This window comes from Gorilla gorilla, chromosome 17 (assembly GCF_029281585.2).
Source record: "Gorilla gorilla gorilla isolate KB3781 chromosome 17, NHGRI_mGorGor1-v2.1_pri, whole genome shotgun sequence".
Classification (NCBI taxonomy): Eukaryota; Metazoa; Chordata; class Mammalia; order Primates; family Hominidae; genus Gorilla; species Gorilla gorilla.
In genome coordinates, this window is record NC_073241.2 from 92,670,597 (window position 1) to 92,685,510 (window position 14,914).

The 14,914-nt window shown below is 43.4% G+C and overlaps 1 protein-coding gene across 3 annotated transcripts in view; it reads right to left on the bottom strand.

Annotated features, from left to right (window-relative positions):
• Positions 1-14,914, bottom strand: part of KDSR (3-ketodihydrosphingosine reductase) — a 40,861-nt gene that overhangs the window by 15,231 nt on the left and 10,716 nt on the right. For 2 of the 3 annotated variants that reach the window (XM_055368747.2, XM_004059502.5), the window contains exons 4-7: positions 14,019-14,084; positions 13,725-13,820; positions 7,938-8,129; positions 1,445-1,528 (exon numbers count right to left, since the gene is read on the bottom strand). In XM_055368747.2, coding sequence (XP_055224722.1) covers positions 1,445-1,528; positions 7,938-8,129; positions 13,725-13,820; positions 14,019-14,084 — 438 coding nt within the window. The remainder of the gene's footprint in view (positions 1-1,444; positions 1,529-7,937; positions 8,130-13,724; positions 13,821-14,018; positions 14,085-14,914) is intronic. The other variant, XM_063699285.1, reaches the window with a different exon arrangement.

Here is a 14,914-nt window from a genome sequence, read left to right on the forward strand (position 1 = left end):
TGTGTGGCACCTCCCCTCTCTCTCTTCCTCCTGCTCCAACCACATAAGACGTACCTGCTTTCCCTTTACCTAAGACTGTAAGTTTCCTGAGGCCTCCCCAGAAGCAGCAGACTGTACAGCCTGTGGAACTGTGAGCAAATTAAACCTCTTTTACGTGTAAATTACCCAATCTCAGGTATTTATTTATAGTAATGCAAGAACGGACTAATACACTATCCTTCCACCTTAGCCTCCTGAGTAGCTGGAACGATTCTAATTTTGCTTATTTTTTTGTAGGGAAAGGGTCTTGCTATGTTGCCCAGGCTAGTCTCGAACTCCTGGGCTCAATCAATCCTCCTGCCATGGCCTCCCAAAGTACTGGGATTACAGGTGTGAGCCACCATGGCTGGCCTTAAATTTTTATTTTTTTATTTTTAATTTTAATTTTTTTTTTTTTTAGATATTGGTTCTCGCTCTGTCACCCAGGTCGAAATGCAGTACTACAATCATGGCTCACTGCAGCCTCAACCTCCCTGGCTCAAATGATCCTCCCACCTCAGCCTCCTGAGTAGCTGGAACTACAAGCATGTGCCACCATGCCTGGCTAATTTTTAAATTTTTTGTAGAGACAGGGTTTCGTTATGTTGCCCAGGCTGGTCTTGAACTCCTGGCCTCAAGTGATCTTCTTGCCTAGGCCTCCCAAAGTGCTGGGATTACAGGCATGAGCCACACTGTGCCTGGCCTGGTCTTAAATTTTATCTTCCACGGTAGAAAGTCAATAAATAATTTCTAAATCTTAAAAAAAAAAAAAAAAGCAGTATAAACATGTTAGTTAAAATAAATGGCTACCTCTAGGGAGTAGGAATTGGGAATGGGAGAGATGAGGCAAAGAATTGATACTGGACTCTAAAACTGTGTGACATACTTCTTTGATAAAAATGTGCTGGAAATGGCTGGGTACAATGGCTCATGCCTATAATCTCAGCACCTGGGAGGCTGAGGAGGGAGGATCACTTGAGGCCAGGAGTTTGACACCAGCCTGGGCGACATAGTGAGACTCCATCTCTACAAAAAAATTAAAAATTAGCTAGGTGTGGTGGCACATGCCTGTAGGCCCAGCTACTCAAGTGGCTGAGGCAGGAGGATTGCTTGAGCCTGAGAGCTTGAGGATGCAGTTAGCCATGATTGTATCACTGCACTCCAGCCTGGATGGCAGAGTGAGGCCCTGTCTCTATAGAGAAAAAATCTCGTAGAAATTTAAACTTTAAGAAAAGAAAGTGAGGGAAAAGAGGAAGGAAAGAAGGAATATTTGCCTGGAGAATCTCAAGGTCATCAGAAACCAGCTAGGCACTCTACCCAACAAACATTGTTGATTGGTGAAAACGAGTATGAGCTGAAGAGTAGAAAGAAAATCAGAAAAGCAGTAAACATTAGAGATTCAAATTGGGACATGTAGGATACTGACCTTTGTTCTGTTTTCTTCGGCAAAGCCAGGTGTGTCTGTGTCTGGTGGGTAAGCAACTGTGATGTAGACATTATATGGCTTCACCTGCATTTCAAAACAACATGTGTACCTTCAGTAAACAAGACACACTGAGGTCCTACACTGCCAACCTGCACTGGCTGCCCTGATTCCCAAAAAGCGGTGAGAACAATGGGGTGATTCTGTTAAGCGGGGAACTACCCCAATTGCATTGAGAAACCCCTCTCCATGATGATTCCAGAATGAAGGCAAAAAGCTCACCCTGACCTGGACCCCAGAAAACAGCTGGCCCTAAAGTATGGCAAGTCACCTCCTTTGCAGTGTCTTCCACTCCTGCTGCCCAGGCAGAGGCCCTGGGAGCCGTCCGATGAGGGCAGTGTTTTAAAAAGAGTCCAGTTCCCATACCCACTGCACAGCATCCAAGCCCTTTATCAAGGCAATGGGACCAGTCTGCCCCTCCTTTCTTCACCAGACTGTACATCTGTTTTTCCTTCAGACTGCTTCTGATACTCTTGTGTTGATTTCATTCACAAAATACACTGGGGTCATTAAAATCTACTGCCCTATCCCTTTCTTGTGCCTTACTCCAAACCCAGTCCAGAACTGTCCCTGAGAAGTCTGCTTATTCCAGAGCTCCCTGTATAACCGGCCTTTGCACATTAGGAGGTCAAGAGTCACTTCCTCCTCCACTGAACCAATAAGAAGAACCACTGGGTAGAACCTCCAAGTCAGACCAGCCAAGTACCTCCCCTGTGGACAACCTCAACCTGCATTCACATAGGGAAAGCCCTCTGCCTTATCTGAAACTCTATGTGGCGCCTCTAAATCTGACACTTGGAGCAGGTTGTTACACTTGTGTGCCTCACCACCATGCTTGCACACTTCGCGCTTCACGACCCCACTCATACACACGCCCCCAGCAATTCCAGCAGATTCTTCTGCTGTTGGCCAGGACACACCCTCCCACAGACTGCTCAGCCACAGCCCTGCTGCACATGCTTATCTTGCCCTGCTGCACATGCTTATCTTGCCCTGCTAATTAGCAACTCTAAGAGCAATGGTTCCTACCATGAAAATCTCTTTGCCATGATTTTTATTTGGTATTGGCTCACTTTTTTGTCCCTAGGAAACACCTAAGGGATCTGGAAGTGGAGAGGCAGCTGATAGATCAGCCACTGCACATCTTCAGAAGGGTACCCTAGGCTAAAAATCAACACCACTGCCTAATGTGACGGCCTTTAAGAGTAGCCCAGGGGCCGGGGGCAGTGGCTGACACCTGTAATCCCAACATTTTGGGAGGCCGAGGCGGGGGTGGATCACCTGAGGTCAGGAGTTCGAGACCAGTCTGGCTAACATGGTGAAACCCTGTCTTTAGTAAACATGCAAAAATTAGCTGGGTGTGGTAGCGGGTGCCTGTAATCCCAACTACTTGGGAGGCTGAGGCAGGAGAATTGCTTGAGCCCGGGAGGCGGAAGTTGCAGTGAGTTGAGATCGTGCCACTGTACTCCAGCCTGGGCGACAAGAAGGAGACTCCACCTCAAAAAAAAAAATAAAAATAAAAATAAAAACAGTAGCCCAGAGTGTCATCTTATGCAGCCCTTTTTCGCCCTGGTTCCTTCAGTGAAGCACAGTTTTGAGGGCTTTAAGGGGAGCTTCAAGGGGAAGGAGAAGCACGCACAGGCCTGCAAGCAGAAGATCCAGGCCAGCCATCCTGGAAAGTGCAGTCGTGAAAGTGAGATGTCTTTGTGGGTTCCATTCCAGCACAATTAGGGCATGGGACAGCCCATCTACCGGGCATTGCCAGGGCATGCAGCTTCACGGCCCAGCCATGCTCATAAATAGCTCTGGATCGGGGCCAGGTAGTAAGGCAGATGAGCCAGAAACTCGCTTCCACTTGTTTTTGAGATAGTGACTTATAAAAACCTTGTCTCCCCCAGCCTTGCCCTCTGCTGTGCACAGACCAGAGAAAAACACCACAAAAAATCCAACGAGTGGTCACTAGGCAGCCCACATAAAGACTGACACCGACTGCCCAGAAACTCACATCTGTGCTGCCCCTCTGCCTTCTCTCTCATGGTAAAGAAGGATGCTGGCTCCAAAGCTAATGGAAGACAGGATTTCAGAGCAGTGGTTCTCAAACTCAAGGTTACGGCTGCATTGCTAAAGGTTAAAACAGAGCTTTTCAGAACAGCTTCCTCATGAGGTAGGAACACAGATTGCTGGGGTTGGGAGAAACCAGTCCAATCGCTTCCTAGATTGGTATTCTCGCTATGCCATCCAACCAAATGACTCTCCCAGTCTCTGGCTGGATACCTCCAGTGGCTAGTCACCTCATCATTTACATATTATTTTATTTATTCATGCAACAACGAGCACTTACTGAATTACTTCTACATGCCAGTATCGTTCTAAGAACAAAGCATAAGGTTAAGATTCTAGTTTCCTGAAACTCTTGGTCAAATAATTTGCTAAAATCTGAATATACTAAACCACATCTACATCTTCTTTTAATCTACCGATCTCATAACCCTGTCATAAACAAAAATGAGGGTAGGCTGGCTTTACTTGTTCTTATAAGACAATGCTAGCTCCCTGAGATCACCACTCTTTCTAAGAATGGATGAGCCAGGTCCTCACTAACTGAGTCCCCTGCTGCCCGGCCACTGCTTCTCCTCATCCCTGTTGCCTGACCATTCTCTGTGCCCCCCACTCTGCCCCACACCCATCCTACTATTACTTCTTCCCTTCTCCCTGGCCTCAACCTCAAACAGAAAGACAACTGACCACTTGTTCAAGAACCGATTTGTGGGCTGGGTGCAGTGGCTCACATATGTAATCCCAGCACTTTGGGAGGCCAAGGCAGGCAGATCACCTGAGTTCAAGACCAGCCTGGCCAACATGGTGAAACCCCATCTCTACTAAAAATACAAAAATTAGCCGGGCATGGTGGTGGGCACCTGTAATCCCACCCACTTGGGAGGCTGAGCCAGGAGAATCGCTTGAACCAGGGAGGCAGAGGTTTCAGTGAACTGAGATCACACAACTGCACTCCAGCCTGGGCAACAGAGTGAGACTCCATCTCAAAAAAAAAAAAAAAAAAAAAAAAAAAGAACAGATTTATTATTAAAATAATCCACATAGGATGTGCTGTTCCCCATTCCATCAAAACAAAGACAGGGGACGCTGGAAAGAAGATCACAGCTGTTTAACATGAAACTCCAGAATTCAAGCTTTCGCTTACTTTCAGACCACAGAAGGAAGAGATGGGAGGAGAGGGGCATGATCAGGGTAAGAAAAGCAGAAAAGGGAGCATCAGTTTGTTTTTTTTGGGCTTGGTCTCTGCTACCACATCTTTAGCTATAACCCACCTCAGAAGTCTGCTTTCCAAAAGAGTAACTTTTAAAATCTTTACCTTTCTTCCTAAAAGACTGAGTAAAAAAAAAAAGACTAAAAAATGCCAACAAAGCATTCTTTTAAAATTACTCATAGTACCCTTAACAATGCCAGGGTCCTACCTTAGTTTGGGGGCAAAGGGAGGTGGACAGGGAGACTTCAAAGTTAATTAAACCAAAGAATTGTCAAAAATATTTACAGGCCAGACACAGTGGCTCACACCTCCTGTAATCCCAGAACTTTGGGAGGCCAAGGCAGGTGGATCACCTGAGTCCAGGAGGTCAAGACCAGCCCAGGCAACATAGCGAGCGAGACCCCATGTCTACAAAAAATAAATAAATAAAAACTAAACAAAAAAACAGTGAGGCATGGTAGTACACACTTGTAGTCCCAGCTACTTGGGAGGCTGAGGTGGGAGGACTGCTTGGGCCCAGGAAGTGGAGGCTACAGTGAGCCAAGATCAAACCACTGCACTCCAGCCTTGGCAACAAAGCAAGACTCTGTCTTCAGAAAATAAAAATTAAAAAAAAAAAAAAAAAAGTATTTGGAGTTTGAGCAATTACATAAGATTTCATTGACAGAAAACACACCTGCCTTGACCAAATTATCCAGGTTTCAAAAAAATGCTACTATAATTACTGTAGGGACACAATAATTGGTTTGATGCAAGTTCTACTACGAACAAACTAGATTTTGATTACTGCGTTTGTTTTCCCCAGAACCTATTTTTCATGGGATAAGTTCATTTTATTTTCTTTTTTTTAAGTGAGGGTATTTTTAATAGAGTCCAAATAAGGACAGAAGTCATACAGACTTGAGTATGCAGGCCGGCTACTCGCAGTATGCAAATCACACTTGTCACAGAGGTTGGGGGGCTCTGTCTGTACCAGCAATCCACTTTCTTTTTCCTCTTTTTTAGCATCTCTGTTCTACTTGAAGTGAAACCAGGCCACCCAGATTATATACTTCGCTCTAAATTAGTGAATGCTGACACAGCTCTGCAAAAAGCCCTAATGGGCAGATTCTTCATCCCGCAACCACCCCTTCACCTACAAGGATTCTAAAACCAAAGTAAAGGGCCGGGGCAACTAGCCAGGTGAAGCAACTAGCTGGACGCATCATCTGCTGCAAAAGGGCAGCAGACCTGGGGTCAAGGCTTGGATCGTGTTATGATTTCTGTCACTAAGTAACTATGTGACTTTGAGCAACACACTGAATTTATTGAAACTGGGTTTTCCTCTCATAAGGTGGCATCACAACATCTCCCTCACATACTTTACAAAACTTTATAAAATGGTGGCTGGGTGTGCTGGCTCACACCTGTAATCCCAGCACTTTGGGAGGCTAAAGCCAGAAGATTGAGCTTAGGCGTTTGAGACCAGCTTTGGCAACACAGTGAGACCCCTTCTCTACAAAAAATTTTAAAAATTAGCCAGGCATGGTGGTGTGCACCTGTGGTCTTAGCTACTTGGGAGGCTGAGACAGGAGGATCACTTGAGCCAAGGAGCTCAGGGCTGCAGTGAGCTATGATTGTGCCACTGCGCTCCAGCCTGGGCAACAAAGAGAGACGCTGTCTCTAAAAAAAATAATAAAATAAAAATAAATAAAACAGTTATTCACAAAAGGACTTTTCAAAGTTAAAAACTTCAAAAGAAATACCAGTATTCTTGTTTGAAATTTCACAGCCATCAGTGTCCTATTGGCTAAGCATATTATAACGATATATTATTAAGAGTATTAGGCCAGTTGATAACAATAAAATCTGTGGCTGGTTCCTATGGTATGAGAATGGCATGGTCTATCAGTCCCTACGCGGCACATCAGGACTGTCGCTGTCCCAGCAGCTCATCTGTACTGCAACACTCGTCCCATATCTAACCAATGTGGTGCTCTATCACACACCATCAAGGTCTCTTATGGGGGTCTTCTAGACAGGGGTCAGCAAATTATGGCCTATGAGCCAGATCTGGCCCTCTGCCTGTTTTTTATAAGTAAAGTTTTATTGAAACACAGTGACAATTGTTCATTTACACATTGTCTAGTAAGGCTGCTTTCCTGCTATCATAGCCGACTTAAGTAGCTGTATTAGGCACCATTCAGCCTTTAAAACCTAACATATATACTGTCTGCCCTTTGGTGAAAGTTCTGTCAACCCCTGATCTAAATCATCAACCAGGATTCCCAAAAGCACACTCTTACTATAAGAGGGTTGGCCACAGTGAATACTCTTCTGGGCTCTTAACATTTTAGGCATCCACTGGGGGTCTTAGCTCACATCCCTTGCGGATAAGAGGGGACGACTGTACACAGCAATAGAAAGAACTCTCCCTCGCCTTTTTCAGCATGTGATTTTTGGGTAGATATGTATGTGATGCTCTCTAAGCATTCCTGTGTGACAATAATGTGGAAGTCAGCTTCAAGCAGCTGAGGTGTAAAGTTGCGCTCATCATGACAAACGCTATTTTTATGCAAATCCTAACTACATCCTTCTTCCACAAAATGTTCCATTAACTATGTAAATAAAAAGCATTCATTTTCCCAACAATTCTTTAAGATATAAAAATATAAATACTGGGAGAGTCAAATTATTGCTTTATTCCAACCCTCCCATTTTACAGATAAGGAAACTGAGAGCAAGTTAAATGACTTGTCTAAAAGCTAAAAATTAGCAGCTGATTCAAGCTCTTCCCTCAAACATGTACTAATTTCATGTATTATTCAGTCATAAGGACAAACTTCTTGTTAAAGAAAAGTCTCTATAAAATAAAATATCTGGTTAACCTTACTCACATTCACACAGTATTAGACTAATAACACTATGAAGATATTACTAATATTTTGTGTATTAAGTTAAACAAGCAAAAATCCCATTACCATTTTGCATCTGTCGTTAATTATAGTCTTCATGCAATGAAAAATGTTAACCGCAAAACTCAGGGTTGAGCCAATTCTCTTTCACCAATGTCAAACCTAAAAATCTCTAATTTAATATAACAACACATGTAAAGAAGCTATAAAACTAAAGTGGAATGTATATTGCTGAGCGGAGATGAATAAATACAAAAATGAATACAACTTTTACCTCCATCTGCAAAGCTTCTGCCAATCCCCTTATGGCAAACTTGGATGCAGAGTAGGCTGTGAAACCGAATAATCCCAACTGTCCTGCCTGGGAGGACACAAACACAATCCTGCCCACCCGGCGCTCCTTCATGGTGGTGATCACGGCCCGGCTGGGGTACACGCTGCCCAGGTAATTGATGCTCATTAACCTCTGCAGGGAACAAAGAGGCCACATGAGGTCAAAAAAGCCTCAAGGCTGTGCATATGGAGAATTTAGTCTGCTTTCTGGATTTCAGTTCTTCAATGCAAGCTCAAGTGACTGGGAAGCTCAACAGGCTTGCTGAATGAATGAATGATGACATGATGATATAAATGAAATGTGATTTGAGACCTAGCATTTGAAGACTCAGGACCTACCATGTGAAGACTGTTTCAGTCTAGTCTTGCATTCTGACCATGACAGCAGTTAATGTTTTTCCTGAAAACTGGTCAAAGTTAGTTTTCTCCTTATAAAAAGTATACTGCATGTTTGCGGGTAGTACTTTCTGAAAGACAGTTTTAGGAAAGAGGTTCCAAGTATTTGTAGCCCTATTAGTTCTAAGCTATAAGAAAAACACAGAGTAGGGGGGTGATTTAAAGTTTTGGTTTCAAGCCTTGGGTCTCCCATTTATTGCCTATTTGATGATGAGTAAGAAAGTCAGACATTCTACTTATTTTCTTGGCTGTAAACAAGGTCAACATGGGTATGACCGCATAGGGCTGTTGCAAAGATTAAAAGAGAAAACACAAGTTAAGCGCTAGCACAGCCCTGGACCTCAAGAACCACTGGCTCTCCCATTATGATGGGTAAGAGTACTAATAGTGTATTTTCTCCTTGTCTTGGAAGCTTTTAGTTTTTATTTATTTTTTGCTTTTTTACTATTATCATTTTTTTTAGAGATGGGGTCTCACTCTGTCACCCAGGCTGAAGTGCAATGGTGCAATCTTGGCTTACTACAGTCTCAATCTCCTGGGCTCAAGCAATCCTCCTGCCTCAGCCTCTTGAGGACCTGGGACTACAGGTACATGCCACCATGCCCAGCTAATTTTTGTATTTTTTGTAGTAACAGGGTCCTTTTATTTTGCCTAGGCTGGTCTTGAACTCCTGGGCTCCAGCAATACTCCTGCCTTGACCTCCCAAAGTGATGGGATTACAGGCATGAGCCACTGTGCCTAGCCTGAGCTCTTAAAAACCTTAAATTTTAACTCGAAAATTTAATAATACTTGCATTAAAATGTTTCAAATATTCAAATATTTGTAAAAATATTAGATCTTCATGTAAATAAAAACTAAATACCTCAATTGTGGAACTTGAGATCAATCATAATTTTTTTTCATATTATGAACAGAACATGAACATACAATCATAATATCTTAATTCAAGAGAATATTAGATTTTTTTATTGTTGTTTGTTTGTATTTGTTTGAAATGGAGTTTTGCTCTTGTCACCCAGGCTGGAGTACAGTGGCGTGATCTTGGCTCACTTGTAACCTCTGCCTCCTGGGTTCAAGCGATTCTCCTGCCTCAGCCTCCCAAGTAGCTGGGATTACAGGTGCCAGCCACCACGCCTAGCTAATTTTTTGTATTTTTAGTAGAGATAGGGTTTCGCCATGTTGGGCAGGCTGGTCTCGAACTCCTGACCTCAAGTGATCTGCCTGCCTCGGCCTCCCAAAGTGTTGGGATTACAGGTGTGAGCCACTGTACCTGGCCTAGATAATTGTTTTAAATGATGACCAGAAACACTGGGAGTGACAGGGAAAAATATCTATGCTATTTAAGTTTAAAAAGCAGAAGCTAGACTGTATATATGCTGTAACTGTAATTACTTCAAAGGTTAAGTAAAAGTACACATGCTCAGAGGGAAGACCAAGGAAATATAGAAGATCATAAGTGACTGAGTTAGGATGCTGGGATTCTCTTTTTTTTCTAAAAGTGTGTTTTCATAACATAATATTGTTTTGATAATAAAAATGTTCTAAGCCGGGCACGGTGGCTCATGCCTGTAATCCCAGCACTTTGGGAGGCCAAGGTAGGTGGATTACCTGAGGTCAGGAGTTCGAGACCAGCCTGACCAACATGGTGAAAACCCGACTCTACTAAAAATACAAAAAAAAAAAAAAAAAAAAGTTAGCCAGGAGTAGTGGTGGGCACCTGTAATCCCAGCTACTCGGGAGGCTGAGGCAGGAGAATTGCTTGAGCCTGGGAAGTGGAGGCTGCAGTGACCCAAGATTGAGCCACTGCACTCCAGCCTGGGTGACAGAGTGAGACTCCGTCTCCAAAAAAAAAAAAAAAGAAAGTTCTAAAAGAATATCTGAAAAAAGACGGCACACTGAACGCCTGTGTTTACTTCGGCTCCCTTTAGAAACCTCACTAAAATCTCCATAAAGAGATTTTTTTAAAGGCAAGAACACACAAGAACAAAGAAAATAAGAATAAAAATAACAGCAATAACCTTTTGGAAGCTGAAGAACAGATTGAGAAGGGATAACTAACTTAGCAGACCACAAAAAACTAAATGCTAAGCGGGGAGTGGAGAAACTAAAAAGCCAGATTCTACCACAGAACCCCAAAAGGCTCCAGCTGTAAGAGTCTCTGGGGTGGAGGGAAGGGTGGGCTGGCATGGGGCTGAGACAGGAGTAGGGACTAAGAGTCTATTTAATAAGCAGTCAGCTAGACACAGCCCAAATGGCCATCGATGATGAATAGCTAAACGGAATGTGGTCGATCCATACAAAGGAATATCACCACCCTATAAAAAGGAATGAGGCACCCATATATGCTACATGTGGATGAGCCTCAAAAACTGATGCTAAGAGAAAGAGGTCAGACACAGAAGTGCACATATCATGATTCCAATCATACGAAATGACCAGAGACAGAATACAGATCGGTGGTTGTCAGAGATTGGGTGTGGGGGTGAGCAGGGATGGGGAGCAACCGCTTACCAGGTGAGGGCCGCCCTATGGGTGATGCATATGCTTTAGAACTAGGCGGAGGTGCTGGCTGCACCTCATTGTGAATATGCTAAATCCCTCTGCATGGCTCACTTTAAAAACAGTTAATTTTATGTTATATGAATTTCACTTCAAATTAAAAAAATAATGTAGGACAATGAAAAAAAAAGGCAGTTAGATCTTAGATGTTTTTCCCCTCTCCACAGGGTAGATGTGTACCCCTCTTCCAGCCTGGCAGGAGACTGGAGGTTCTCTTTCTAGGGACAGTAAGTCTAGATAAAGAGAGAGGTTTAAGGCAAAGTCTGTCTAGACGGCGCACACGAAGACACCAACACACTCCCCAGCTTCATCCTCACAGGAGGCTGGAGGACACTCCTCAGGGCTTCTGACCAACCCAAGAGAAAAGATTTACAGATAATGACATTGAAACTACACCCACAGATATGACCACACAATCACCCTTCCAAAGGATCCATTGTCAAATAGGTCCACAAACAAGCACAGAAGTCCTAATCACCTTGTTAGTGCCTGATTCTGAAATGTGAAAACACAGCCAAGGGCCTCCAGACTTCTCGTGAAGTCTCTCACACCAAAGACAGAGCCACTGGCCTCTAAGAGAAAGTAAACACACATACAAAGCAGAGACAATGAAGGACAAAAGAATACCTAAAAAGAATTCTCCTTAACATCTACAGGGAGATAAGAGGGAGACAGCACCAAGAAACCACAAAGAAAACCACTGAAAAGGAAAATTAAGGGAAGAGTATTGGGATTCCCCAAGACCATGCCTAGGCTGATGATTCACTAAAAGGTCTAAGTTCTCAGCAGATGGTCCTACTCAGGACTAAGACTTATTACAGAGAAAGGATGCAAAGCAAAATCAGCAAAGGGAAAAGACACAAGGAGAAAAGTCCAGAAGAAACCAGGTGCAAGTTCCAACAGTCCTTGCCTGGTGGAGTCACACAGGACGTGCTTAATTCTCACTCATGCCAAAGTACTGTGTACAGGCATTTCATTTTATTTTAGTTTTTTTTTTTTTGAGATGAAGTCTCGCTCTGTTGCCCAGGCTGGAGGGCAGGGGCGTGATCTCAGCTCACTGCAACCTCCATCTCCCAGGTTGAAGCAATTCTCCTGCCTCAGCCTCCCAAGTAGCTAGGACTACAGGCGCCCGCCACCACATCCGGCTAATTTTTGTATTTTTAGTAGACACGGGGTGTCACCATGTTGGCCAGGCTGGTCTTGAACTCCTGACCTCAAATGATCCACCCACCTTGGCCACCCAAAGTGCTGGGATTATAGGCATGAGCCTCCGCACCCAGCCTGTGTACAGGCATTTTACTTGCATGTCAACTTCAATAAAAACTGAAAATAATAAAGCAAACGTATAACTGAGATAGAATTCATTTTAAATAAAAATCATTTCCTATCATTAGAAAATGCATCAACTGTGGTACAGGTTGAGTGTCCCTTATCCAAAATGCTTGGAACAAAAAGTGTTTTGGATTTGGGGTTTTTTTGGATTTTGGAATATTGTATTGTACTTATTGGTTCAGCATCCCTAATCTGAAAATCTGAAATCCAAAATGCTCTAAGAGGCCTTTCCTTTGAGCATTATGTTGGTACTCAAACAGTTTCAGATTTTAAGCTGGGCGCGGTGGCTCACACCTGTAATCCCAGCACTTTAGGAGGCCAAGGCAGATGGATCACAAGGTCAGGAGTTCCAGACCAGCCTGGCTAACACGGTGAAACCCCATCTCCACTAAAAATACAAAAATTAGCTGAGCGTAGTGGTGGGTGCTTGTAGTCCCAGCTATTCGGGAGGCTGAGGCATGAGAATCGCTTGAGCCCGGGAGGCGGAGGTTGCAGTGAGCCGAGATCGCGCCACTGTACTCCAGCCTCAGCGACAGAGCAAGACTCCATCTCAAAAAAAAGAAAGAAAAAGATTGTTGATGCGATGGCAACTAAAAAACGTTTTCCATTTTAAAAACATTTCAGGCCGGGCCTGGTGACTCATTTCTGTACTCCCAGCACTTTGGGAGGTAGAGGTGGGCCAATCACCTGAGGTCAGGAGTTTGAGACCAGCCGGGCCAACGTGGTGAAACCCATCTCTACTAAAATAAAAAAAATTAGCTGGGTGTGGTGACATGTGCCTGTAATCCCAGCTACTAGGGAGGCTGAAGCAGGAGAATCACTTGAACTTGAGAGGTGGAGGTTGCAGTGAGCTGAGATCACGCCACTGCACTCCAGCCTGGGCGACAGAGTGAGATTCCATCTCAAAAAAAGAAAAAAAAAAAATTTCAAATCTAGTGTTCATTTCTTTGGTGCTGAAATAAATTACCAAGAGAAGTTCCTTGGTAAACCTGCTTAAAAATATAAACATCAATAAGATGCACTATCTTTTTATCTTGATTTGAGAACTCTAGTGAGTCTGTCCTTCAACTTTTTTGGTTTCTCCTTGTTAATAATACTGATGTTTGATAGGAACATCCGGCACCTCTTAGGTTACAAAGAGTTCTCTTGAAAATATGACCTCAGTGAATTGCTACAGTAATCTGTGTCAGATTAGAAGGTCCATTCCCATTTTAGCTGGTTTTCTCAGCTGTAAAATGTCTAAACTCTTAAGCTTCAATGGTCCTGACACTGGGATGAAAACCTTGTTCAGCTTTACCTTGTTCAGCCTTCCTCTAGAGTCTTCTAAAGCTTCCATGGACATCTGAATGCATTCATCTAATTGATTCTTAAAGCTTTTACCCGTGGCTTGCTCTGCTTTTAGTATATGTGCTACTGCAGTGAGCAAACATTTTTACTTACTTCAAAGGTACTAACTTCAAGATCTTCAAATTTTCCTGACACTGCCATTCCTGCACAATTTACCAGCATGTCCACTGGACCCAGTTTCTCCTGTGCCTAGAAAAATGTAGCAGAGCAGGCATTAAGAAACAGAGAAGAAAAACCACTCAGCGGCAAATCCATGCTGATAAATAAAATTTACAAAACTATTAAACCTATAGAGAAGTTGTGTCCATTCCAAGCCACATAGCAAAATGGCAAGAACAAATCAAAAGTCAAGCACATTGGTGAATTCCAATTAGCCCAACCTCTTACTTGTTTTATGACATTCTCTACTTGGTTATAGTCTTGAGATACATCAACTGATATGCAAAGCACCACCTGTTAAAAAAGAGAAAAAGTGATCGAAGTTTTGCAGGTACCAAACTATTTCTTAAAGATATTTTTAAAAGAAAAGACAATTCATTGAATACAGAAGGAAGCCAATATTGAATGAACAGATTTCAGTGTTTGCTGATGATGCAATTAGCAGAATCTAATTTTCTTGGCAGCTTTTGGAGTTAAAACTCTGAGGAATCTTTTTAAAAATATATAAATGCTCCTCTTGAAATGCCACTAATCTATAGTGACAGAAGGCAGATCAGGGGTTGCCCACAGCCAGGCATGGAGGATGGAAGGAACTGTGAAAGGGCACAGGCCGACCCTAGGGAGTGATGGAAATATTCCATATAAGGGCCTCAGTGCTGATTCCTTTCAAGAAGGAATCCTGTCCAAATGATCAAAATTCCTAAGAAAAGGAAACAGCCCTCTTTGCAAATATAACCTGCAGCATTCTAGTCTAGAGGGGTTGCCCTTGGTTGTAATGTATACCTAGAGTGGATTTTATCCCAACATCCTCAGATAGAAAACATTGTTTTAAAGGTAGTAGTAATCGGCCAGGCGCGGTGGCTCACGCCTATAATCCCAGCACTTTGGGAGGCCGAGGCAGGTAGATCATTTGAGGTCAGGAGTTTGAGACCAGCCTGGCCAACATGGTGAAACCCTGTCTCTACTAAAAATACAAAAAATTAGCCTGGCGTGGTAGTGGGCACTTATAATCCCAGCTACTCAGGAGACTGAGGCAGGAGAATTGCTTGAACCTGGGAGATAGAGGCTGCAGTCAGCTGAGATCATGCCACTGCACACCAGCGTGGGCAACAGAGTGAGACTCC